General features: G+C 41.0%; 1 protein-coding gene, 1 long non-coding RNA gene and 2 pseudogenes across 2 annotated transcripts; 3 read left to right on the forward strand and 1 right to left on the reverse strand.

Moving 5' to 3' along the window:
- Positions 1-8,025: 8,025 nt before the first annotated feature.
- Positions 8,026-8,652, forward strand: LOC110752692 (uncharacterized). The gene is made up of 3 exons (XR_015833158.1): positions 8,026-8,149; positions 8,330-8,417; positions 8,508-8,652. It is a non-coding gene; the product is annotated as an uncharacterized LOC110752692 (long non-coding RNA).
- A 125-nt stretch (positions 8,653-8,777) lies between these two features.
- Positions 8,778-9,936, forward strand: LOC148297530 (uncharacterized; the record flags this gene model as incomplete). Its single annotated transcript, XM_088247436.1, has 3 exons — positions 8,778-8,916; positions 9,124-9,254; positions 9,592-9,936. Coding segments are annotated over 3 exons (315 nt in total), but the record flags the coding sequence as incomplete, so codon positions are not given.
- Positions 9,937-10,314: 378 nt separating this feature from the next.
- On the forward strand, positions 10,315-16,841 carry LOC148297531 (uncharacterized; annotated as a pseudogene).
- A 6,871-nt stretch (positions 16,842-23,712) lies between these two features.
- LOC148297532 (uncharacterized) lies at positions 23,713-24,432 on the reverse strand (annotated as a pseudogene).
- Positions 24,433-27,706: the final 3,274 nt, after the last annotated feature.

Consider the following 27,706-nt stretch of genomic DNA (forward strand, 5'->3'; position numbering starts at 1 on the left):
AGGGTTGCAGCTCGGGCCACCTTGTGTTATCGAGACCTGCAAGGACGTGTCACGAACTAAGACATGAGGAAATGACAGATAATGATAGACACTTCCAGGTGAAAGATGAATGTTTGTTTTACAATGTTTTTAACTGGTGTGAAGACGTATGCAAACGTATGAAGGAATATATAAATATAAATGAACATATTTGATTTCTGTACAAGCATAACAAGAACAGTATAAAAAGTGAAAGAACTATGTGTGGCTTGATCCCTGGTTAAGGGTACGTAGGCAACCTAAAATTAAAAGAAAAATTAGATAATGGATCCTAGTTTTTGAAACACAACTACCCATTATCTTTTTTAATTCTAAAATAAATTTAAATTTTTTAAAAAAAAGCCTCTTCGCACGTGCTTCCCGCGCGTGTGAAGAGGCTAGTATATATAATATATCATAGACTAATATATTATTAAACTAATATATAGAAGTATGGCTAGAAAGATTCTAGCAATCATACTAAGGGTTAGTTTGGTATTGCAGTGTTTTTAAAAAAAAAACTGCTTATGCTGTGCTGCAAGAATAAACAGCTGTGAAACGAAGTAGCTAAGTGTTGTCAAAAAAAGTAGGGCAAATATTCAATTATGCTAAGATAAGCTCATATTATTATTCTTCTCATAAGATAAACACCAATTGTAGAGAAGGTCTTTTTGTCAACCACGAGTGAAACAAGTGACAAACTAAAGTAGAGTTTGCAGCGGAAACACAAGAGCAAACCCTAAAAAATAGGGCACATAACAGAACACAGAAACCCTATGAGCACGGCAGCAGATAAGGTAGAACACAAAAGCCCTGTGAGAACGGCAATAGATAAGGCAGAAACCAAACTCTAAAAATAGGGTAAGGCAAGGTAAGGCAAATAAAGGCCAAGCAAAGGCAAGGAGGCAAGGCATGGCAAAGAAAGCCCATATAGGGCAACAAAACCCTAAAAATAAGGTAAGGCACGACAAAGGCAAGGTCAACGGGCATGGCAACAAAACCCTAACAAATAGGGTAAGGCAAGGCAAAGAAAGTCAAGAACAAAGGCAAGGTCAACGGGCATGACCACAGCGGAAACACACCAGCAAAGGCATGAGCAACAATACTGGCACCAACAAGAGCAACAAGGCAGAGACATAACATGCATCATCAACAGCGATACAAGGCATTGGCACCAGCAACAGCAGAGACAACTTCTCTTCACTCCCCTTCTCCCCCTGAAGAGAAGGGGTCGATGGAGCCATATGATCAATGGTACTTGAGAAACATGCACTGACTAACACTGAGATGTAGCAGAATCATCCATGGCAGATAGGTGGTTAAATTGTAGCGGAATAGATGAGCAGCGGTGTCACTCCCCCTCAAATCCGACAATGTATGAGAGTCGAGATTTGGAGAAAGTAACACCCAAATAAAGTTGCAACACTCCCCCTCAAATCCGACAGTGGTAAAGGTTCGAGATTTGGAAGAAGAGAAATTGAAATAATAGTAAAGAGACTCAAACATGCCAGTCTCGTGGCAGAAACAAATGCAAGAGGGGAAGGTGGTAGCATACGGTTGTCCCATGAAGAAAAAACTTAAGAAAATGAGAATAGTAAGGGAGGAAACCCAGCAAATCATGAACAGAGAGAAAAACAAAGATAAGGTGCTCAAAACTGAGAAGCGGAAAGGCAACTCAAGAGAGTTGCCGAAGAAGACAGAGACCAGAAGAACAGTCAAAGGAAAGGCTCGGCGAGCGGTGACGAGGCTCGCGGAGGAAAGCAACAGCTCGGTGAGCGGTGACGAGGCTCATGGAGGAAAGCAACGGCTCGATGAGTGGTGACGAGGCTCACGGGGTAAAGAGGCTTGTTATGAAGTTTCAAAGATAGAGAAGCTGAGATATCAAGAAAGACCATCTGGCATACAAAGATGAAAAAATAAAAGTTTTGGAACAGTAGCAAAGAAGCATGTGAAGGCTAGGTGCGGTGAAAATACATATGAGAGGATGAACAAAAGATGGTGACTTTACAAGATGAAGACCCATGATGGGTTAGGAATGAGGAGTGCCAACGACTCTCAATTTGGCAGAGGTTATCACAGGATCGGAACTAGGCTCTTGATACCATGTCAAACAAAGTAGGGCAAATATTCAGTTATGCTAAGATAAGCTCATATTATTATTCTTCTCCAATATGGAGGTATTTTATACAAGTACAAAGATGTGTTAACCCTAAATAAAATAGGAAATATATCTAAATTACAATAGGAAGTAAATCTCTATTACAATAGGATTAAATAATAATTGGTAAGTAACCAAAATTCTAATGAAATAAGGAACCAAAATCCTAAATAAGTAAGGACTCGCCAACAAGTGTTTGGTAATCTATATTTGTAAAAGTGCTGTGAATATAAAATGTGTTTGGTAAATATTTTTGTAGAAGTGCTGTTACTATGTATAATGACCAAAAAGGGTATGATACCAAAAATGTTATTTATGTTTTTCATACAAGACAAGAAAAGGGGGTTTTTCTTTGTTTTTTTTCCCTCCTTGTTCTCTTGATCCTTCTTCTCTCTTCTTCTTCATCTCTCATCTTTTTCTATGTAAACAACCAAAAGTTAGAAAGAAAGAAAAAAAAACCAAAAAAAAAAACAAACAAACAAACCAAAACCAGGCCAAAGAAATCAACAACAACGAAAACAAATTTGCAACCCAGATATGCATCAAAGCTTTGGACACAAACCCTCATCAAAGTTTTTTTTCCAGATCTGCAATCCTGTCACTGGTTGATGAGGAATCAAATCTGCAATAATTGGTTTTCCCCCATTGATTCCCATTTCAAACATTTTATTCCTTCTCTTGTGGTTGTTCCACATCCCTCCCTCACTCCACTCCCTACACACCAAACCGCAGCCCCACATAAAAACCCAGCAAACCACTCTCTCTCTCTCTGTACCAAAAATCCTGCCATAACACAACCACATCTCATACGGACCAGGGGAGGTTATGGCGAGGTGGTGAATTTGGGACTGTGGTGGGTTTGAAAGTGGAATAGAAAGTGAGGATAAGGGATGTCATTTGCTAAAATAAATGGGGGGTATTATGGGTATTTTGAATGTTTCATTAATTACTCCGCATGCTTCTCAAAATTATATTTTAATGCTTACAGGATGAAGAAAAAATTAAAAGGAGTTCGTAGGATTTTTTTTCGTACATTCTCTTCCATTCATTGTTATTTTCCAATGCTTTAATTTCCAAAAATCATAATAAATTCGTAAAAAATCTCCTAAAATTACCAAAAATATGTCACGAACATTTTCTTCATCTTTTCAGTTGTAAAATATAAAATTGACACATAAAAAAATTAAATAATTTCTCAAACTCAAGTTTTTTCATATACTACCTATAACACTAAGTTGAAGATCATTCCTCTTCCTCACTACAACTCTTCCTCCAATTATTACTGCGAATTTTCCAAGGTCAAATTTAGATTTTCACATATTATAGTTGAAGATAATGTCGCAAGGAGTTTTTAGAAATTATCGATGCATTTTTCTGATTTTTAATTAATTGTTTGTGATTTTTTAAAGTCAAATAAACAAAAATGAAACTTTAATGACACATGGCTCTATGAGATAGTGGCACCCGTCAAGAACTTTGATGACGCAGCCATCAAGCGCTGCCATGTGTCATTCTCTTCCATTTATTACTATTTTCGAATTCTTTAACTTCCAAAAATCATAATAAATTCGTAACAAATCTGAAAATTTTACCAAAAAATGTCACGAACTCATTGTCGAAGATAATGTTGGTGTATTTCTTGATTTTTTAATTTTTTAATTATTTATGAATTTTTTTATAGGTAAACGCACAAAAATGATACTTTAATGACACGTGGCGCAAAGGTGAGTGACACCGATAAGAAGCACTAACCCGTCATGTGTTTCCTTTTTCTGTGTTACGTAAAAAAATTCACAAAAAATTAATAAAACTCATAAAAATACACCAAATATTTCTACGAACTCCTTGCAACATTATGTTCGACTATAATGCACGAACATCCAAATTTGACTTTAGGAAATTTGTACTAATAATTGGAGGAAGAGTTGTGTTGAGGAAGAGTAAAGATCTTAAACTTAGTGTTATAGTTATTATAGCAACAAACTTGAGTTCGAGATACTATTTGAAATTTTTTATAGGTCAATTATATTTTAAAGCTTAAAAGATGAAGAGAAAGTAGTTCGGGGTGTTTTTCTGATTTTTTTTATTAATTTTTTAATTAAAATTTTAATCTTAAAAGGAGCATCGTGAAAGCATAAGATATATGTTTCATACAGGCATCATGCATGCTTCATTATGGGTTCAACAATGCGTCATTCTAGGTAATAGAATAAAATCTTAACATAAACAATATAAAAAAGAAACATTTATTACATATGGCGCTATGGAAGGACACACGTAAAAAAAAACCTGACATCATATTCTTCCATTGCCATGTGTCATTATGTTCAGTTTATTTATATATTTTCTACGCCTAAATGTCAAAAATTCGTAATAAATGCAGTAAATGGGAGAGAATGACAAGTTGAAGCCTCTGGAGGTTGCATCGTCAGTGCTTCTCACTGGTGTCACTCTTCGTGGCGAGATAAACTCTCATGTAACGTGAATAACAATTTTTGCTATTTCCGGCCAATAAAGCAATGACACGCATAATAACTTTTCCACGTGTTATTGTGTTATTAGTCGGGGATAGCAAAAGAATGCTATCCCCTTTACAGGTAAGTGTTTTTTGCTTCGTAGCACCGCGTGTCATTAAAGCTTACTTTTTGTGTGTTTACCTTAAAAAGTTCACAAAAAATTAATTAAAAATCAGAAAAATAAATGTGCCAGGACAAGATGCAACTTAAGTTGCTCTTTTAATCCAGCCATCCAATTTTATCCAACGGCTGCGATCTGTCCTCATTTAAGTTCCTCAATTAAGGTTTCTCAAGAGAGACTCACTTAGGGATGGCAAAAATTCCCGCCGGGTCGGGTCCCCGTCGGGTACCCGCCCCTAACGGGGGAAGATTTCGGGGAAAATCGGGGGCGGGTATGGGGATCCCCGAATTTTAAAAATCCCCAATTGGAGATGGGCCGGGGATGGTATCGTTCTCCCCATCCCCGAACCCGGCCCGATTAGTGATATATATAATTTTTTTAATTATGAATATAGATTTCAATAAAGCAATAGGAAACAATTCATGATTTTCTCGGTTGGCCAAGAAACATATGAAAATTGTTTTTTTATGTGTTCTCCCCGTTATTAGAACCTCCTTCCATTCCATATTGTCTGATGTAGCTACGCTGCTGGTGCTATAGTGCTACTAGTTTTTTTTTGTTTTCTTGTTCTTTTATTTTCGTAGGTCTTTAATGTATTTTGTTGTTGTTAATTTCAGTAGTAACATAAGAATTTTGTGACAAAGTGCTACTAGTATTTTTTGTTTTCTTGATCTTTTATTTTCGTAGGTCTTTAATGTATTTTTGTTGTTGTTAATTTTAGTAGTAAAATAAGAATTTTGCGACAAAATATTTAGTTTTGATTGTGGAATATATGATTTCTATTAGTTTGTCAAATTGTTTATATGATTTTAAGTAGTTGAGTTGAATTTTATGGTTTAATTGAATGTAATTGAGTTTTTTTTTTTTTTTTGTCAAAATTGAGTGTAGTATATTTTTAATAAATAAAAACCGGGGAATCGGAGCGGGTTTGGGAGACAACCCCCCGACGGGGACGGGGATGGGGATTCCCTGAAATTTCTTATTGGGGATTGGGGCGGGTACGGGTGAGGGGGGGAACGGGGACGGGTATGGCTACCATACCCGTCCCCGAACCGGCCCGTTGCCATCCCTAGACACACTCATTTGGATTTGGAATTAGTTGGGACTTGGGCCTACTGGGTTTATTGCGCCTGGCCCAGAATTTTCGAGATGCCCTTCTTTATGTCCCCTAGGGTTTTGCTGCTCCAGAACCAGAATTGTCGCCTCATCGAGTCTCCATTCTTCCATAGGGTTTGTCGTCTCTCAATTCTCGATTCCTAGTCGTCTGTCCTCAATCGATTCTCCATGAACTCCTTACTCTCTGAGTATGTTCACTCTCGCAAGAGGGTCCGGGATCTAACTGTTGAGCGAGATGAGGGTTTGGCGACAATAAATCGCTATGTTGTCGATCCGAAGCATGTCCTTCATCCTTTTATATTCATTACCATGAGGCGGCAAGTGGATGCGCTCGTTTACCGCAAGAGCATCCAAGATTCCTTTAAACCATCCTCCATTATGATCAGAACAGGCGAGAATGACCGTGATTTACTTGATGCGGTGACAGCAGTCCGTCTGGGCTGCAGTGTGAGAATTGCATCAAGTCCGGTGCGCCATCGGACCACCAAGGATTACCGCAAGTACCAATCACTGTACTTTGCGTGGAGGGTTTCTGTGTTGGCTGTGGAAGAAGAGTACCGACGATGTGAGCAGCTCTACAAGAGGTTCCGTGATGTGAACATGGTCAAGGTATCCAACGGAGATGAACTGAGTGTCTTGATCGATGTTAAAAACAGTGGTGGTTGGAGGGCGAACACTGTCGTCATACCTACCTCGGATGCTTTTGCAAATGGTTTATCTCTGGAGCAAGATATTGGGGAAGCAGGATTTGTATTTCTGCTTGGGGACCAGTAAGTATCATATACTTTTCAATTGTTTTGTTTTCTTAGAATTGTTTTCCTAATTCATCTTCATTTAATCTCTTTTTATGTTTTGTGATTATTATAATTTTTGGGCATAAAATAGCGAATTCATATCTAACCTGATGGCATTGGCATTATTATTTGAGTTTTATTTAATGGTTGATAAATTCTTTTTGGACAAATTATTTAGTCCTCCCTGCCATTTACATGTTATTGTTGATAAAAGTTACAATGTTTGCATCTTTTCTCTTTCCTAAATGTATGACTCGAATTGAAATTGTACTTTGTTTGCCTTTACAGTGCTGATGCTCAATAGAAGAATTCTCAATAGAAGAAGGGAGTACATAGCAAGCTTTTGATGTAATTGCGGATATAGATAGATCCTGCCTGTTTTTGAAACTTTTAACAGGCATAGTTCAGACTTTTGTGTATGGTTGTCTGTTTAGTAAGAGGAAACTCTCAGACGAATTTAAGAGTTCCCCCAACTTTTAAATGACTGGTGTTTACAGTTAAAAGTTACAACGTTTGCATCTTTTTCGTTTAACTTCCTTCATGAAGTGGTTTCTCTCTTTCTCTGTTCAAAATTGGGTTGTTGTGTGCCAGTCGAGTCTTACTTTCGTGTGCTGAATGTTCTAACCTTTCTTTTCACTTTCTGGAGATGTGTTCATCTGTTCTTGTCTTAATTCAAGGAAGGCAAACTAGACAAAAAGAGACAAGTGCACACAAAAACCAAAACCATTTTCACTCCAATTATATTACATTTGGTTACATCAGAAATCAAGAGGGAAACCAAAGCAAAGAAGATAAAAATGAACTTAATTCTATGCTATACCTTTGCACACCAAAAAACGATAAACAGGAATCCATGTGAACTGGTTAATCCTCTCTCTCTCTCTCTCTCTCTCTCTCTCTGTGTTTACTTTTCAATGTATCCTCTAGCTGAATATATAGGCGAGGTGCCAATGTATACTTGCTGTCTTACACTCTGAATGACTAAGGATTTAGCAGGTTCTGTACAACTGGTAAATCAGAGGCCAAAAAATGGAACACACCAAGACAAACTAAAGAATGCCACACCAAGCACACAGGATGTGAGTACCGAATAGGAACTCCGAGGGTGGTAACTATTCTGAGGGACAAAAGAATGCAGAATACTTTGTTAGATTCTTTTGGAAATGCTGAATGCACCGTAACATTCTAGATCTTGGTTTTGGGAAGCAGACCTTAACCCGCCTTTTGGTAAAATTTCAGGCTGGAATGGCTGCAATCCATAGAGGAAAGGAATTCAAAAAGAACATGAGCTCAATAGGCAAGGCAACTATGCCATGTAAAATTTCTATGTATGTATAAGGTGGATAAAAAGGGCTGGTTGATTATAAGGGCCGACTAAAATGACCCAGATGAGGATACGCATGAGGAAGCTTGCTTTGAAAACAAGGTCTGTATCATCTCATTGTGTAATGCTTCGTGTCCATGTGATAAATGTCTACTTCATCTAATAATTATGTTTTTAAAATTAAAAAAATTGTCCGAAAAGTGATTTTACCTTTTTAATGTTGATATTAAAGAAGTTGTATTGAGCCGTTCTATTGATGCAATTTGTTGTGTTCTATACCAGGGAGAAAATAATGACGACACCAAGGAAAGAGAAAAAGAGAGAGGCTAGAAGAGAGGAAAAGGCTGAAAAAGCTGCAGTGTTGGATAAGGTTTTAACTTAACTGCCATACACTAAAAATGTACTGGACTTGATCTGTTATTGTCGCTAGGTCTCATAAAGATTTACTGTCCTTCTGCAGAGCATTGAGAGAGAACTACTAGAACGCCTCAAGAAAGGAGTTTGTGGTGATGCATATAAAGATATATAGAATTACCCCTTTGATAAATACCAAAAAGTTCTTGAAGGGGAAGAATGCAGTTGGATACTGAGAGAGAAGAAGAAGAGGAGGAGGAGGTATTCTTGTCCAATTTATCATTCCTTCTTTTTGGATGATCTAATATCTCAAGTATTAGTATTGAAATGTGAAGTATTTCATGGTATGCTTACTTGAAATTGTATGCTTTCATAATCTAAATACTTTTGTGGTTGGAATAAGCAGGAACCTGAGATAGAATATGTTGAAGGTTATGATGAACTTGAAGAGGAAGATGATATTGAAGATTTTGCTGGTTTTTCAATGGACAATTCTCATGCAGATGATGATATGGGTAAAGCTAAATTCTAGTCTTAACAGAATATGAAATGAATGCATGCATAATCCACACAAAATTTGCATAATAGACTAATTTTTTTAGTCTGCTGTGACTAAAAAAAGGTTTATAATGCTTTGTTCCAACTGTTGTATAAAACTATGGGGAAGAGTTAGTGTGCTTGTGCGTATCAAATGGACTCAATGAAGGATCTTAATGATGCAGTTGGAAGTGATGAAGAGGCAGAAGCAGTTATTCGCAAGAGAGAGAGAAAGGAATCTCCCTTTGCTTCTAGAAGATTTGAGAAAGATGAACCTGCTGCCAAATCGAAGAAGAAGCCGAGGGTACTTGTTGAGGTAATGGCTAGTTACATATTCAGTCTTGAGATCTTTAGTTGGTTCAGCATAGTTTTCTTGCTTTTCTTGCTTGAAAAGCATTGATGTATCACTTTAACTAGAAACTGTCTTTCCTATCCTTAGGACTTAAGGGGTTGCTATTAGACCATATTGTATGTTAAATCCAAGCCGCTTATCTCCCTTTTAGTTGTAATTGATTAGTAGAGCAGTACCCTTAATGTAAATAATACCCTTTTTTAAATAATTGTGAAATCACTAGAAATAACTTGCTATATCTACACGTCTATTGTGATATGTAACTCTTCCCTCGAATCTGAATGTATTCTTTATTTATCAGGTTGAGCATGAAGATGCTGGTGTTAGGCAAAAGGCAGTCCACTGAGAACTTCTTCTTATTTCATTATTTGATCTGGAAAAGATATGGTTGCAACGCTCTTCTTCTTGTGAGGTTGGCCTATTTTTCTCAAAGCTTGCTGCGCAAGGAAGGAACTTGCTGATGGTGACCAAATTTTGAAAGATTTTGATAGCTGAACAATTTTTTTAAATTACTGTAGTGACATTGCTAGCTTTGAGTTGGAGCTGGCTTTGGCCTGTGGGTTGTTTGTAGGCCAAGGGACATTGTTAGTTAGGTTTTCTGTATTGTAAACGTCTTCTGTAACAAAGAAAAACAATAGTCTGTTGGAAGGATCCTAGTTATTTCCTTTGCTTTTGTTTTGGATTTTATTTCTGTTTATGAATCCTTGTTCTCTTTTCATTTGGATGACGTTAATGAGAACTGCTGTCATCCCTTCCAAATGTAATTTTAAGAACATAGTTCTAAATTAAATGGTTCTACAGTTTATGGGTTGTTCAAGATCCAACAAGTCATGTCGTCAACCAGTAGCCCATGACCCTATCTGGTTGGAGCCCACAGGTTTCTCTACTACTTTCCAGTTCTCTCCCCCTTTCTCTGCACATATATGTTTCCTCTTTCTCCAACACTTGTATTCTATCTCTCTCTGTCTCGATCATCTTCTACTTGTATGTCCAACTGTTTGGAGTTCTTATGAGTCCGAATGAAATGGATCAACAATATTCCAAGGACTTTCCGATCCTATCCTATATCCTGTCAAAGCTCGACCCTAAATCCAATCCACCACTCTCACCCCAACTCCAAGAAACTCTGTTGACTCAGCTTCCCCCACCTGAACCACCCCAAAGTCCTTGCTTCCATGACCCACCTCATCCCCACCACCCTCTCTCAGACCCTCTCCCTGCTCCGGGCCCTCGGTACTCCCCCGGACCTGTCCACCGTGGTTGTGGCACGTGCCAAGATCGCTGAAATCCAGTCTAAGCTCCAAAACAGTAGTAGTAGTAGTGCCCTCCAAGAAACCCAGAACTACTCACAAGTGAGAGAAGCGGCAGAGAAAGAGTTGGAGATATACAAGGCGGTGGTGAGGTTGGATGAGATGCACGAGACCTATGAGGAACAGTTGAGGGATGTGGAAGTGAGGCTTGCAGAGGCATATGGTTCGGTCGTGGCTGATTTAGAAAAGGAGAAGGAGGGTGAAGTGATAAAACTGAATGAGGAAGTGGTCAGGATTTTGAAGGAGGCAGAGAGTGGGGTAGATGTTGAAAGAGTTGAGCTTTCTGGCCGTCATCTGAGGTTTCTACCTGAGGCCTTCGTGAAGCTTCATGGGTTGGTCTCTCTCAACCTGTCAAACAATCAGCTAGAGGTTTCCACTCTCATCTCTCTCTCTCTCTCTCTCTCTCTCTCTCTCTCTCTCTCTCTCTCTCTCTCTCTCTCTCTCTGTGTTGTTTATCTTAGAGACAGAAAAGCATACAACTTTTAATGAATCAGTTCACTTTTTGAATTAGACATATGCCAGATCAAGCATTTAGCTAATCCTATATGAAAAATTAATATAGCTTACAAGTCCACTCACAATTGGTTTTCTATATTTAGAGCAAAATCCAACTAACCAACCAATGTTTGCAGCAGATGGATAGAATTAAGACTCTCCTTGGCATCATTGATCTCTAAGTAGTAACTTATGATTAGGGTCTTGCATTTCATTGACGTAGTTCCTGGTAACATATTACATAACTGGTTTATTTGTTTGGCATAACAGTCCATTCCAGATTCAATAGCAGGACTTGAGAAACTCGAGGAGCTCCATGTTTCGTCCAATCTTTTAGTTTCCTTGCCCGACTCACTCGGATTGTTGCTTAACCTGAGGATCCTCAATGTGTCAGGAAACAAGCTGGATGCCCTTCCTGAAAGCATTGCTCGTTGCAGGTAATGTCTCAAATTTTCTTTTTCCACTTGTCCCATCTGTTCTTCATGTGTTCTGTTCTTGGCGGGTAATGTTTCCTTCTTTTCCTGTAATTCTCACTTTGTGACTGTTTCCAAAACTTCTTTTTGTACTCAATATTAGTTCACTGGTGGAGCTAGATGCAAGCTTTAACAACCTGATGTGTTTGCCAACAAATATTGGTTATGGGCTACTGAATCTCGACAGGCTCTCGACATGCTTGAAGCAAGCAAGCAAACAGCTCAGACTGGATGGCTGGGTTGGGGAACCTCCTTGTTGAATAACTTGGTTTCTGGGTCTCCCATGGTGTTGCAGGTAATCTTGGAGGGAAGAGAGATTCTAGAGACCCATGTCTTGATCAACAGTTGTGATCATCCAGCTTTTTCTGTAAATATTCCTGTGTATATATGTGTAGTCTGGACATTTAGTTATGTATGAAGTCTGGTCTCCGTAAGATATTACTGATTTTACTGCAATTAATGGATGACGATGGTATACATTGTTTTTGTGTAAAATGTTCTTGATAAATTCTCATTTATTTTCATGGGTTTTACCACAAAAAAAAAAAAACAAAGAATTATTGAGCCAAGTGAAATGCTCTTACGACTAAGCTATGGACTTGTTGGTTTTCTTAAAGTGGTTGTTGAGCACGCACACAGCTGTCCGGAAGTGCCTTATATAACAATATTTTCATTTAGAGCCCTTGATCAAACTCAAGCAATCTTCTTCCCGAAAAATGGCGTCCTTCCAAATGGCAAAAGACACCATACCTCATTCCCTCATGTGAAGAATCAAAATGGGAAAAGACATCTTAATGTAGGTTTTGAGTAATGGAAGGTATAAGAGCGTGCACCGCATTCACAGGGAAGTGACCAACAAAGTTGAGGCAAGATTGTCATGTTTGATTTGATTGACGAGGAACACCCTCCATTGTACCGGAGGTATAAGCATGCAGAGTGTTTTTGAAGAGAAGATTGGTGACGGAAGCTTTTGAGTTGCACAATTGATAATGGCCATGAATCAATGATCTGGTTGATGTATTCAAAACCGTGAATAAATGAATACCGTAACGCCTCAATAAAATAAAGGTTTCATTTCATTCAAGTTAAATAATATATAAAAAAAAGTCCAACAAAATAATAATAATAATATATGAAATGTTGTAAAATGAACGGTATATGCGGAAATATTGAGTTGCATGTAACGTAAATGAGACATAATATTTAACGAAATTCAGCCCTGCCTACGTCATCAGAGAGCAGCAGCAGTAACTTTTCCACTATGTAAAATAATAGGGCTACAACTTTAGTGTTTACAATCTTTGTGGCTCACTGATTTTTCTCTTTTGGAGAATTTCTCTCTGCTCTCTTTTCTTTCCTCTCACTCTTCTTTCTTTCTTCCTTCCTCTCTGCACAGGTTCTCATTTTCTTCTCTAATGGTTGGTGTGTAAAGCAAAGGAAGGGGGAAACCTTAATTGTGGCTGCTCACTCAAAAGTCTTTGGCTTCACGTGGGTGTTGGTAGACAAGCTTCACCATTATTTTCCTTAGGTCCACTACATTCTTTACAACACTCTCCTTTGGAGACCACAAGTAACATATTGTTGCCTCCCCCTGATATCTTCATGACTATACTTTTTGGAGGGAAAATCTTTCAGATTGATGTATTCAAAATCGTGAATAAATGAATACCGTAACACCTCAATAAAATAAAGGTTTCATTTCATTCAAGTTAAATAATATATAAAAAAAAGTCCAACAAAATAATAATAATAATATATGAAATGTTGTAAAATGAACGGTATATGCGGGAATATTGAGTTGTGTTTGGGCTCAAATTCGGCGCGCCCAAGCCAAAAGAAGAAAGCCCACGTCATTCCCTAAAAACCGTTTGTTTCAATGCTCTCAGCCCATCAACACGACCCAGCCCGTTAACAATTATACAGATCAAAACAAATGAACGCAGCCCAAAACGTTAAGAGGCCTGGGAACAATGGGAATCAGGAAAAACTTGGGCCTCGAAGAAAATCAAAATTGGGCTCAAAAGACTCAAGCTGGTCTTCAAAGCGGAACAATCCCATGTGATGACTGACTCGGAAAAGTCAGTAATTTCGGCTGAAATTGAAAATGGAACAGGAGCAGGTATAAAGAAGGACGTTTTCTGAGGAAAACTCAGTTGCCAGGAGATCAAATCCCGTTTAGTTTATCTAAAGATATTCCGATATTTTTAGAAAAACACCATTTTCAAGAGATAAGCAGACTCTGGCTCTGTGAAAGAAAGATAAGCGGGAAACAGGGAGCTGTTCAAAAACTGAGAACTTACCATTTCAAAATTCAGACTCTTACAAAAACTGGGAACTTGCAAAAGCAGTAAAAAGGAAGGAAGGGCATGGCACCCCATCAAAATACAGAAGCAGTCACCTCAGGAACTGATCGCTGAGTGTTTACTTGCCAGAAAATGGATAGAACCCCTGTTTGTTTCAATTAAAAATTAGAAAGATCTTTTGATTACTTGCCGCCCTCTCTCAAAAAACATTCCTTATATAAACAAGAGAGGGTGAATAGAAAAAAAACAATCAACCAACACAACCAAAAACTCAGTCAAAAAGACAAACACTCAAATGATCACTTGATCACAAAAATCCCAAACAAGTTCCAACAGACTCAGAGTCTGAAGTACTTCAAAAGCTTTTCAACAAGCTTGCAGAATCATCTTGTTTTCTCCCAGCAAAGACAAACCAGATCATTGCTCCTGATTTGAATATGATAAGTGTATTATTTCCTATATTTTTATTCCTCTTTTATTTGGTTTTTGTAGGGAAAGTTAATTAAAAAGAGCATTATTTCCTTACTTTCCTTATTTTCAGCGATTCTGCGCTCTTGGAAGGATTTCAACTGAAAATCGACTTTTCGAATGAATTTTAGCGCAAGGCCAATTGGAGAAGAAATCTAAGACATTGAAGATCATTGTGTCAAAGTTTCATAATTTTCTACCAAGCCAAATGCTCCAGACTTGCAAGTCAAGACAGCCTAAGTTGAAATCTCGTCAGAACTGCACTGCTGTTGAAGATTGAAGATTTGAAGACCTTTCCGATTTTTCCTAGTGGCGTGTAATATATGCTTGGAAAGCTTAGAGATAAAGCTACGTTTCTCATATTTTTCCAGAATTTACTAGGAATTGGAACGACCCCAAAACGTGCGTGCAAGATGGCTGACGTGTTTCCAAGTCAAAAAAAGGATTCTTTCCTAATATGTTTCCTTAATTGTTTGGGATTTTGTTTTGCTTTAGGAGAGTTTTTCCAGACCTTTTAAGAGTAGGGTTTAGTTGTTTTACACTATATAAGGTCACCCTAAGGATCTCTTTAGATCATCCTCCCATATACCATACTTTTCCACCAACTTTCATACACCCAGAGAAACATCAGAGAGAGCCAAGGATTTGCTGCTGCACTACTTGAGGAGCTTTCGAAGGTGTTCCTGTGGAGACTCCGAAGATCAAGTCCATCGGCCAAATCGGTTTTATGACAATAATTCTCTTGTTTATATTTTCTTTTGTCATGAACTAATTTTCCTTGCTAGGGCTACGATGTAGCCTAACTATGAATACTTAATTTTTATAGTTATATTAATTTCTGATTATTATCCCATGTTGAGTATTTGTTACTGTTCTTAATGCTTTGAATATCTGGCCAATATTTAATTGATTTGATGATCCAAGCGGAGACCGAGAGGAGATGTTTGGTGTTTGCTTCTTGTAACAAATACCATGTCTTGAATGAGTGCCCGAGAGGGACTAACATGACTCATGCAGTTTTCTTGCAGGTTCTCATAGAACTTAATGGGTTCTTGATTTTCTAAATCTGTTGCTCGAGAGAGAATGGGTTGTTAATTAAGAATACTTTTGGTTGAGACCGAGAGGGGATATCGAATTAATTAGGAGAAACCAACTGTCAACATGGATAGTAATTAGGGTTAATTGGCTATAAGAATTAAGTGGAATTGGTTATGGTGAAATCGGATGCCCTAGTGTCTCATCATCTTGATTTTCTATCATTAATTAAATTGCTATTTTTCATAATTGTTTTAGTTTACTTACATCAATCAAGCTTCTTAATCAACTGTTCAAATAAACTTTTGAATTAATCATAATTGGTAATTAATAGGAAATTACAGTCTTCGTGGGAACGACACTCTACTTACTTCTATATTACTTGTGCGGATTGTGCGCTTGCAATAAATTCACAACAGAATCCCAGTTCATAAGTCAACAATAGCGAGATTTCTCTCGTTACAAATTTGGTTCAGCAAAAGCCAAGACAGGCAGAGTTTGAGTTTTCTCAAATACGAAAACCTCAACAAATTTATGAAGAACCCTGACTAAGCAGCGCAGGTATTACAGCACACCTCCAGCTCAAATCCAGCCACTTCAGCCCCTTTCAGACTGGAGAAATCCCAGTTCTGCCCATTCAAAAGCCGTCCAGGGCTTGAAATAGATTAAAGCTCTGCCAAACTCAAGCTTTGGTATCGATTTGCAGCCAAAACCCTTCAGTTAAAGCTGTTTAAGGTCCAGTCCGGCACAGACACATCCAGTCCAGCCCAGAACATAGGCAACTATCCAGGCAGAAATGGAAGCGCAGCCCTCCTCTTGTCTTCGTATAGTCAGTTTTCCCTTTTTTGAGCCTTGTAAAAGGGAGTTCTGCCTGAAATTAGTTCAATCTGTCACCATTTATTTTGGCCAGAACTACCGATTTTTGTACTGAGAAAAATTGTAAAATTCCTTACCAGTCTAAGGCATAGAAAAGAACTTACTTGGGAGATATTCCTCACCCAAATTCACAATCGCTTGTTCAAAGTCAATAGCTTGGGGCGCAAGTTATTTTTATTCTCGAGTCCGTTAGAATCGAAAAATTGCTAACGGTGGCACGCTCAACACATAAAGAAAGTTAATTTATTGACCAGACAATGGTCTTTGAATTAAAGGGGAACTTTACCCTACCATCTCAGGAAACAAATCAAAACGGGTGAACAATTTGGCACGCCCAGTGGGACTCCTCAGTACATATACTCTTGAATACTTTGAAAGTATATGTATAGTGGAAGTTCTAGCCAGAATCCACGTCGCACAATGGAACGAGACCGAGCAGCTTTCCGAGAAGGACCAGAATCAGAAGAAAGCGATGCTAGACAATCAGCTCATGGCAGTACAGGAAGCAGACGTTCCAGAACTGGTTCTAGGAGGCTGAACAATACAGGAAGCTGTGTTCCGACAGGAGGCTACAACGCAAAGGAGTCATGAGTCTTTGAACAATATAACAGCCATGATGCAGTGGCAAGTTAACAGGCAGTTCAGGAAAGACCGTGAGGCCGCTATGGCCAGAATTCCAAATCCTGACGCTGTAGTTCAGCAGCTGGACCTTCCCTACGGTCCTCCACCAGGACTAGCATGGCCATATCAAGAGAATCCTCTTATTGCACAGATAGCTGGAGTACCGGGACCTGAAGAAATCCAAGCTGTACAGAGGGGAGGAGCCCCTCTCGCCCAAGAGCATGAGGCTCCAGTTAGGCCAGAAGTTCCTGCACCAGTTCAGGTTCCCCAGAAGCAGCCAGAACCTCCTGCTCCACAACCTGTGGCCCCGCGAGATCAGCCACTGCCACTTCTGCCTGAGGCACCAGCTGTGCCACCCTATAGACCAAGAAGAATGGATCCTAATCCATTTCCTCCACTAGCCAAGGGCAGGAGAGGCAGAGGGGGGATTAACCCTTTTGCCAACAATGACAGAAACAGAGCAGGGGCAAACTGGAGAAACCATCCAGAGGTTGAAGAAGAGGAAGAACACAGGGAAGAAGTTCTGCCCCGACCATACAGAATGGAGCATAGGTTTGATCATGATCAGCCAGAACAGGGATGAAATCCGCATCTTGTCAATGCTTTGAATGATATGGGGGCACTACAGAGAATGATTAGGGAAATGATGGAGCCGGAGGCCAGGAGAGGAGAAAGGCCTACCTACAGAAAGCCGTACCCGGCTTATATAGACCAGATTCCTTTACCTGCAGGTTTCAAAGTACCTAATTTCACCTTATTTAATGGAGAAGATCCTCATGCTTCGTTGGTTGAACACATAGGCAGGTTTTCTGTCCAGTGTATAGCCATAGAGAATAATCCTCTCCTAAAACTAAGACTGTTTGGAAATTCTCTCTCCGGACAGGCTTTCACCTGGTATACTAGTTTGCCAGCCAATTCTGTTCAGACCTGGGACTATTATTTCAGGATCCAGCCAGAAGTCACCATCAGTGATCTTGCCGCTCTTAAGCAAAGCGAAGATGAACCTGCCCAGGATTTCATAACCAGATTCAGGAAGCTTAAGATGAAGTGCCGAATCCCTATGGAAGAAAGACACTTCATTCAGATGGCTCAGACCTCCCTCAAGATTTCTTTAAGAAAAAGATTTGATGGGATGCTATTCGGAGATCTGGCAGAACTGGCAGACAAAGCATCCAAATATGAGGAACTGCTGAGGGAGGAACAGCAAAAGAGGAACTCTTCCAAAGGCACATACTACAAGTCCCCTTCTTCTTCAATCCATTTGATTGAAGTAAAATCAGAAGAAGACACAGAGGGCTCGGAGGAAAGAGAGGTTGCAGTAGCAGAAATGGCAAAATTAAAACATCCCATCAGCTGCAAGGCTCTTACAAAGCCGCCAAAGGACCAGAAGCCGCCACCATTTACAGGAGGATTTGTTCAAAACAAGCCAACACAGAACAAGGTCTACTCTTTCGATCTGACTAAAGTTGATACTCTGTTTGATGAAATGCTGGCGCAAAAGGCGATTGAGACGCCTCATAAGCTACCCAAACCAGAAGAACTTAAGGGCAGGCAATATTGCAGGTGGCACAACTCTTGGAATCATTCCACCAACAGTTGTGTCGTTTTCAGAGATGTCATACAAGAAGGAATAACTGCAGGAAGATTGAAACTGGCGGAAAAACCTCCCTCAGTTACGACTGATCCTTTTCCCCAGCCCCAAGTTAACATGGTCAATCTGAATTGGCCAGAACAAAGGGAGTTAGAAGTAACTCTGGAAGATGGTATTCCGTTGGAAAAAGTGGCAGGCCAACTCTAGAGCTAACCAGAACTCAGAAAAGGAGAGTCCAGAGGCAATATTGCACCTTCCTCAAGAACAGGGATGACGTACAGGTACTTCCAGAAACAAGTTCTGCCAGAAAAGGAAAGAATCCAGAAGTAATTCCTCTGGCAGAACAAACTGAATGTCAACCTCAAAAGCAGAGAAGCCCAGAACCTCCAGGAAAGAGTCCCATCTATCTGGCCTCACCAGCAGTCGACCCGCCTGAACCTTCAAAAGAACAAGGCGCGTCCGAACCTATCCCAGTAGATAGGCAGGAAGACTGGACTGAAGAAAACGAGGAGGAACAGTTAGACTATGAACCATCGGCAGAGGACCAAACTGGTTTCCTCGAAACAGAAGAGCAGGAAGACTGGACAGAAGAGATGGAATATGATGAAAAACTAGATGAAGAAACTGAGGCTTTTGGTGCAGAATTGAAGGACTTATTACAGGGCGACTTAGGCATTAACATGGTATTCATCTTGTCAGAAAGATTCAGGGCAGCAGAAGGACAAGGAAGCACTTTGGAGGGAGACGTATTCTCACAAGAAAGCTTTGAGTGCAGACTGGCAGAAGTAGAAGAAGCGCCAAAACAGCAAGTACCTGCTGCCAGAACAGGTGGAACCACCATGAAACTAGCTGCAGAACAGCTTTGTTTCTCCAAAACAACCAGGGAAATGGCTAATCACCTCAGGCCTCTATTCATAACTGCGAACTTTGGAGGTATTCCTATTTTCAAAGTAATGGTAGATGGGGGAGCAGCTATTAATCTCCTACCACACAGATTGCTGAGTAAAATGGGCAGAACAGAGAAGGATCTAATTCCAACACGACTGACCGTCACCAACTTTGCTGGGGGCATCACCAAGACTCATGGAATCCTGGACGTGGATGTCATTGTTGGAACCAAAAAGCTGAAAATTGCATTCTTTGTGGTAGACACTGCTTCTACTACCTACAATGCATTGCTCGGAAGAGACTGGATTCACCAAAGCCTCTGCGTTCCCTCTACTCTACATCAGCAGCTAGCCCTTTGGCATGAAGAAGGTTACATGGAGATAGTAGAGGCCGATCCACGGCCATTTCTGCCTTCTGCCATGTGTTTTGAAGCAAGGTATTATCATGATGACCTTGGTCATTTCACCTTCTTTGGAGTCAACCAGAACGGCCGCCCTCACGGTGTCACGGCCCAAAGACTCATTGAAGACGGTTTGGCCAGTTCTCTAGAAGACTGGAATAGGCCTTTTGTTCTGAACCTCCAGAACTCCAATGATTAGTCTCAATCAGCAGGAAAAGGATCGAGCTGCAACAATCCGATCCATTACAAAAAGATTGTTGATGTACTGGGAAGAAAGGAAACTCATTGCGCAGAATCCAGCCATTAATATGGCAGAGTTCACGCATGAGAGCATCAAAGAACAGGAAGAGAATTTACAGGAGGAAATATTGGACTTCGCACCTGCAGCACTAGATGACTCCTTACCAGAAGTCGAAGATCCATTACAGGAAATTAATCTAGGGACAGAAGAGGATTCAAGACCTACTTTCATTAGCGCACTACTAGAAGAACCACTCAGAAGCGAAATCATCGCACTTTTGCATGATTTCAGAGATTGTTTTGCTTGGCATTATCATGAAATGCTTGGATTGGACAGGAAATTGGTAGAACACAAGCTGCCTGTCAAAGAAGGCTACCTTCCAGTCAAACAGGCCAGAAGAAGAATGTCCATGGAAACGGAACTAAAAGTCAAAGAAGAGATAGAAAGATTGCTCAAGGCAGGATTCATCAGGCCGGCCATTTACACTGACTGGCTAGCCAATATTGTCCCGGTTCTGAAAAGAAAAACAGGGGCAGTAAGGATCTGTGTGGATTACAGAAATCTCAATGAAGCATCCCCCAAGGATGAATATCCTATGCCAATGGCGGACATGCTAGTAGATGGAGCTGCTCACCACCAAATGTTGTCTTTCATGGATGGCAACGCAGGGTATAATCAGATTATGATGGCAGAAGAAGACATCCACAAGACAGCTTTCATGTGTCCAGGGCATCTAGGTTCTTTTGAATACACTGTAATGCCTTTTGGTTTAAGAAACGCAGGAGCCACTTATCAAAGAGCAATGAATTCTGTTTTCCATGACATGATAGGACATTCTCTAGAAGTATATATAGATGATGTGGTGATCAAATCTCCGGAAGCAGAAAATCATGTATCAAACCTAAGAAAGGCATTTCTAAGGATGAGACAACATAAATTGAAAATGAATCCTAAAAAATGTGTCTTTGGAGTACAGGCAGGAAACTTCTTGGGATTTTTGGTACACCAGAGAGGCATAGAGATTGACAAAAACAAAGCAAAGTCCATCATGGAAGCTCAACCACCTCGGAGCAAGAAAGAACTGCAAAGTCTTCTGGGAAAAATTAACTTCCTAAGGAGATTCATATCCAATTCTGCGGGAAAGATCCATCCTTTTTCTTCCTTGCTAAAGTTAAAACAGGAACAGACTTTCAAGTGGGAGGAGCAACACCAGCGAGCTTTTGAAGAAATCAAACATTACCTCTCAAGACCGCCAGTTCTGTCCCCACCAAAGAAGGGCAGACCACTTAAGCTCTATGTAGCCGCATCAGAAACATCTGTTGGAAGCTTGTTAGCTCAAGATAACAAGGAAGGAAAGGAACAAGCAGTCTACTATCTGAGCAGAACTCTAACAGAAGTAGAAAGAAATTACTCTGCGATCGAAAGGCTTTGTCTGGCTTTGTACTTCACTGCTATAAAACTCAGACACTACATGCTGCCATTTACCACTTATATCATTGCCAAGACAGACCTAATCAAATACATGCTAACAAGGCCAATGTTGAGAGGCAGAATTGGGAAATGGAGTCTGGCTCGGACAGAATTTACTTTCAGATATGTCCCTCAGAAAGCTGTCAAGGGACAAGCTGTAGCAGATTTCCTAGCCGATCATCCAGGAGAGGAAATTGAAAATATGGATTCTTTGGATATAGCAAATGCAGATCTACTGACAAGAGCTCATATTTGCCTTAACAATCCCATTTATTCGATTCATCTCACACATTGGAAGTTATACTTTGATGGATCAAAAACTGACTTAACCTCCGGGGCAGGAATTGTTCTGGAGGAACCTTTGGGAGTTAGACATTGTTATTCTTTTCAGTTGGATTTTCAATGTACCAACAACAGAGCTGAATATGAAGCTCTAATCATTGGCCTCGAAATGTTGGTAGAACTCGGAGTCCAGTCTGTGGAAATCTTGGGAGATTCTATGCTTGTTTTAAAGCAGATTGCTGGAGAATACAAATGTTTGAACCCTGCTCTGGCTGTCTATTTAGTAGCGGCTAGGAATCTTTTGACAGAATTCAGGGAAGCCACTTGGGAACACATCCCAAGAGAAGAAAACTTTGTAGCCAATGAACTGGCTCAAATAGCTACAGGAATACAGATCCCGGAAGACTGTGTCCAGAGGATTATTAAGGTAGGAAAGAAGAATCTACCATCTGTTCTGACCAGAGGAATGGAAATAGACGTCAATTCTGCCATAATCACTAAGGATAACTGGAGAACTCCCATCATAAGCTATTTACAATACCCAACCTTGCCTTCTGAAAAGAAAGTCAGAATCATGGCTTTAAATTATCTTATGTGGAACGAAGATTTGGTCCGAAAAAGCAAGGATGAAATATTGCTAAGATGCTTGGGAAAGAAAGAATACATGAAGGTCATGGGAGAAACTCATGAAGGGATATGTGGAGCTCATCAAGGTGGAAGAAAAATGTGTTGGCTAATCAGAAGGTATGGTTATTTCTGGCCAACCATGATGAAAGATTGCATTGATTATTCCAAGGGATGTGAAGCTTGCCAAAGACATGGACCAATCCAGCAGGTTCCTTCAGTTCCCATGAATCCAGTGGTCAAGCCATGGCCGTTCAGAGGATGGGCGATGGACCTCATTGGCAAGATTTATCCAACCAGCAGCCAACAACATTGTTTCATCATTGTAGCCACGGATTATTTTACCAAATAGGTGGAAGCCAAGCCTGTTAAGTCTACCACGTCTCAAGAGATCATCACTTTCATAGAAGAACAGATCATACACAGATTTGGCATTCCAGAATCAATTACTACCGACAGAGGATCTTCTTTCATATCCAGAGATATGCTAAACATGGCAGAAGCGTTCAAATTTAAGCTCCTCCAATCCACTCCTTATTATGCTCAAGCCAACGGACAGGCAGAATCAAGTAACAAAGTGATAATCAATATTATCAGAAAAATGCTTGAGAAAAATCCAAAGCAATGGCATGAGAAGCTGTCAGAAACTTTATGGGCATACAGGACTTCAAAAAGGGAGGCAACTGGTATGACTCCATATGCTTTGACTTATGGTCACGATGCAATTCTGCCTATGGAGATAGCAGTCCAATCCCTCAGAATTGCCCATCAACACAAATTGGTTAGAGAAGACTACAACCAGGCCATGTTATTAGAACTGGAAGGGTTGGATGCAAGCAGGATTGATACCCTCAACAAACTCTTAGCAGGAAAACAGGCTGTGTCAAGAGCATACAACAAGAGAGTTAAAAACAAGAGTTTTGAAGAGGGAGAGATAGTCTGGAAAACAGTTCTGCCTCTCGGAACATATATAGCTGGCTATGGGAAGTGGTCACCAACTTGGGAAGGACCTTTCATAATTAACCAAGTCTTGGGATTGGGGGCATACAGACTACAGGATCGAGATGGAGAAGTTCATGCTACGCCAATTAATGGCAAATGATTAAAGAAATTCTATCCAACCATGTGGGATTCACAGGCTGTACAAACGGATCCTGGGATAGAAAGGGAACAGCTTGAGACTGTTGTTTGATTTTGTTTCAGTTTTAATTTTGTATTAATATAATCTTCTAAGTTTTCTTTCAGTTTATCCAGAAAAACCAAAATTGCAAAAATAAATAAACTTTTATTTTCGAATAGTCACTTCGGTGACTAACCAGTTCATTACAAATCCAAAGATAGAATCCTAAAATTCTAGTTTTCTAAGGGTTTCCTGCAGGCTAGTCTTCTTAATGGAGAGCTCCTTCTGAAGCAGTACCCCTTGGTGGATTGAAGCCTCTGCAATTTCCAAAGCTGGCCTGGAAGCTGAAACCATGCTCTGCACAAGGAAGGTGGCCTTGGTCTTAGAACTCAGTCCAGCACCCAGCCTGTGCTGCTCCTCCCTGCGTTCTGCTAGCTGTCTCTAGAGTTCCTCAATCTGCTTCTCCAGCTTATCTGCAGTAGCCTTGGCCTCTTTGTACCCCGCAACCATCTGATCCAGTTCTGCCTTCTGCTTGGCATAATCAGCCAAGTTGGCATCATGAGTAGCCTTGCAGAGCTCAGAAGTCTCGAAGGTGGGCTTGAGATCCTCATAGCGATCATGAAGATTGAGCACATCTCTGGCTAGGTTCAGACTTATTTCAAGAATGGGCTTGGGAGCCATGTTTTGCCTGTGCAGTAGGTCCAGATCCTTCATCAGTTGCTCAACAGCCTCCCTGTTTTCTTCCAGTTCCAGCTCAGTAGACTGCCAGATCTTTACCCTCTCCATTGCCTCATCTACAGCTTTGAATTTGGTCTTGCCAGGGGTAGAACTGAGTTTCTCCAGCCTGTCCAGTTGGGCATCCAAGTCCATAGCCTCGAACTCAGCCAATTCTGGGTCAGCAAGGGAGGCTGTGACAGTCGAGACAGCACGGGATTGGATAGGCATCTGCAAAATCAAAATTGTGGATCAGCAAAAGGGCAGAAATGAAAAGAAAATTCATGACATGGTAAAATACTTACAGCTGCAAGAACAGGCTTCAGAGGGCTAATCACCACTGCCACGGTTCCTGTAGTTCCGGCTACCTCCACCTGAAAGGAATACAAGTTAAAAGGAAGCAAGGACAGGGTAAAATGCGGAGGAAGGACAAGAAATTACCAAGGGTTCAGAAACAGCAGCAGCCAATTCTACACCTGCGCCTCCACTCGCTCCACAGGCTCCAATACAGCCCAGGTCTCTGCCTGCTCCCTAGGTTCCGATATTGTCTGTTCTGCTTGAGCCACAAAAGTGGGTTCTGCCTGTTCTGCATACCCGAATGCAGGTAGACTGGCTGGAGCTATCACAGGGACTTCTGCCTGTTCCACTGGCTCTGAAACAGAATGCTCTGGCTGCTCCTCAGAGGTTGGAGCTGCAGTGGAATGTTCAGCCTCCGTGTCTTCAAAAGTGGCCAGCTCTGAGCTAGTCAGTTCTGTCCTAGGAATGGCACGTTGTTGCTGGGCTAAGGCAATGCTCTCTGCTATCACCTCAGGCGGGATTTCCTCCTGAACAGACGAACAAAAGTCAGAAGCTAGAAAGAAAAAGAAAGGAACATGTTCAGAGGGCCAGAATCTGGTCTCACCTCTTCTTCAAAATCTTTCCCTTTCTCTTCTGAAGGGTTTTCTGTTGCCGCTCCTTGCTGTTTCTCCTGCTCAACAGCCTCAAAGGCCTCTCGCAGCTTATCATCCGTTCCAGAAGTTTCAGCCGGATTTGCAGCAAGCTCTTCTGTCTCATCAGACTCAATTTCACTCCTCTTCCTAAGTCTTTTAGACCTAGTGAGAGGAGGAGGGGGAGGACTTTTAGCTGCACAAGAACAAGTAAAGGTCAGAACAGAACTGAACAGAACAGATCAAAAGAAAAGAAAGATTGAACTACCAGATGCCTCAAGTTGGGCAACACTGCCCTGAACAGAGGTGCTTTCTTTCCTTTTCTTCCCAGCCATGGGGATAGCAACAACAGCAGCTTGTTCTGCCATGTCTTCGTCCGCCTCGCCAGAGGGAGGCTCTAAATCTCCAGCATCAATGACGGAAGAAACTGCGCAAGAAATAGACAGAATCAGAAAAGAACCGATAAGGAAAAATGAAAGGAACAGAATATTGAGAGGACTTACCAAGTATCTCTCCAGCCTGCCTTGCCCCCCCCCCCACCTATTTTCTTCACCAAGGAAGGACCTGATACGGACAGGATAGGTTTATTTTGGCTCCATAAACAAAGAAAGAAGAATAGACAGAATCTGGAAGATACCTTCTATGACTTGAGCATTGACATCTTTGATGGTCCGCACCACGAACTTCTTAGCCTCTGCCTCTGCATAAACAGTCCCAGAAGTCCAGCCTTCAAAAAGAATTTTAAAGGCATCAACTGAGGCAGGAAGAACGTGGCATCTAGCCTTCCACCAGTCATCAAAATCGGCGGAACTGCAAGTATTCAGCTTCCAGGAAGGAAAGAGGGCGTCTGAGGTGTTATTTATTTTATTCACTGCGCACCTAGCATCTTTTTGCACTTCCAGATCATCCAAGTTCCTCCAGGAAGTGGCCCGATTACAACTTCTGTAAGATTTGAACGGAATGACCTGTGGACAGCCAAGTTGTCTTGCACAGAAGTTGGGATGGTAGACTTCTGCCCCCAGATGATAGTTGGGAGGCTTTCCTCCTCCATGGGGAAGATCCCTCACAAGGGCTACACTTAGGAATTTCTTCCTGAAGTCTATTCTGTCTGCTTCTTCTTCCGGTTCCTTCTCAAAGAGTCGATGTCCAGGCTGGAACCAGGGATATGTCCTCCTTATCACCAACTGCCACTGAGCTTCAGATCTCTTAGTACAGTGCCTGAACCACAACAGGTACTCTTCAATGGAACGCTTGGGCACTTCTGCTGTCATCAGGGGAAGAGCCAGAACTTGGTCTTCAGGCAGAGCTACGTCAGGAAACCGAAGTTCTGGAAAGTATACCTGGAGCCAGATCTGGATCATCCAGAACGAGCCAGGAGCAGTTAAATTCAGGGGATTCTCCAGGGTGGCGGTGTGCAGGTTCTTGAAAAGGTGAGCCAGAACTGACGGCCCAAGTCCAACATCAGTGTGGTTGTGCAAGGCTTCTGCCAAATGCCTGTACTCAAGCAAAACAGCAGAAGAATGGTTGGGGAACACAAATCTGTTCAGCCAGTACATGAGGAATAGAGTATGCTGCTGATCCTTGTCCTTCTCCGTACTTAATTTTCTCAAATAATTAGAGAAGGAACCATTCTGGTTGATAGTCGCAGGAGAGACGGTGAAAGGCTTGGCCAGCTTCTCTTGATTCTTCCTTCGATGATAATCACCGACGGCATCAACAGGTCTTCCATGGGGCCTGAACCCAAAAATCTGAGCCATATCTAGCAGGGTTGGCGCCATTGGACCCACGCGGAAGTCAAAAGTGTTGCTGGTAGAATTCCAGAAACATAGAGCAGCAGCTAGTAGATTCTCATCCCGGGTGATGGACTGTTTGGACAGCAGAATTGCGTCATAAATCCCTGCTCTCTTCCAATAAGCTCCATGCCTAGGAAGAAGCTTGTCAACCCAGTCCGCCCATTTCACGGAACTGTTCCTCACCTCACTAGATGGAAATGAACGACTCAGGTTCTTGCTAACCCAAGAATAAGAAGATAGGGCAGAATTGCTTTCAAAACACAGGGGAGCTACGGCATCCCTTTTCATCAGCTCTGCCAATTCAGACGGAATAGTGCCAAACCAGCGAGGCCCCAGAATCAAAGTATCCCCAAAGAGATGAAGAACGTTCTCATCTAACTTTTTGCCAATCAAGGGATGAAGTCTGCTTCGAACCTCCATGGCATGAGCATCGACTCCAGCACCAGTAATGTAGTCTGGAGGAACTAAGGAGGAAGCGCTTTGGGCACGAGTCTTTGGAGAGGACATTTTCTAGGTTTACAGACTAGGAACAAAAGAAGGATTTAGGATTGAACAGAGAAAAGAAGAAGGATTCTGACAAAAACCGAGAAAACTGAACTCTGAGAAAGCTAGGTTTTGAGATGAGCAGGAACTGGAGGTTTCAAATTTCTTTTAAAGGACTCGACGCCACATGAAAGCTGATAATGACAACCTAGTAACTAGCTAGTAACTGACCAATTTCCCACGAAGTCTAGTTCGTGGCAGGCGGACGAGGCAGACAGGGAACGTTTTAATTCGGCACGCACA

The sequence above is a fragment of the Prunus avium genome, chromosome 1 (genome assembly GCF_965620075.1).
Source record: "Prunus avium chromosome 1, drPruAviu1.hap1.1, whole genome shotgun sequence".
Taxonomy (NCBI): Eukaryota; Viridiplantae; Streptophyta; class Magnoliopsida; order Rosales; family Rosaceae; genus Prunus; species Prunus avium.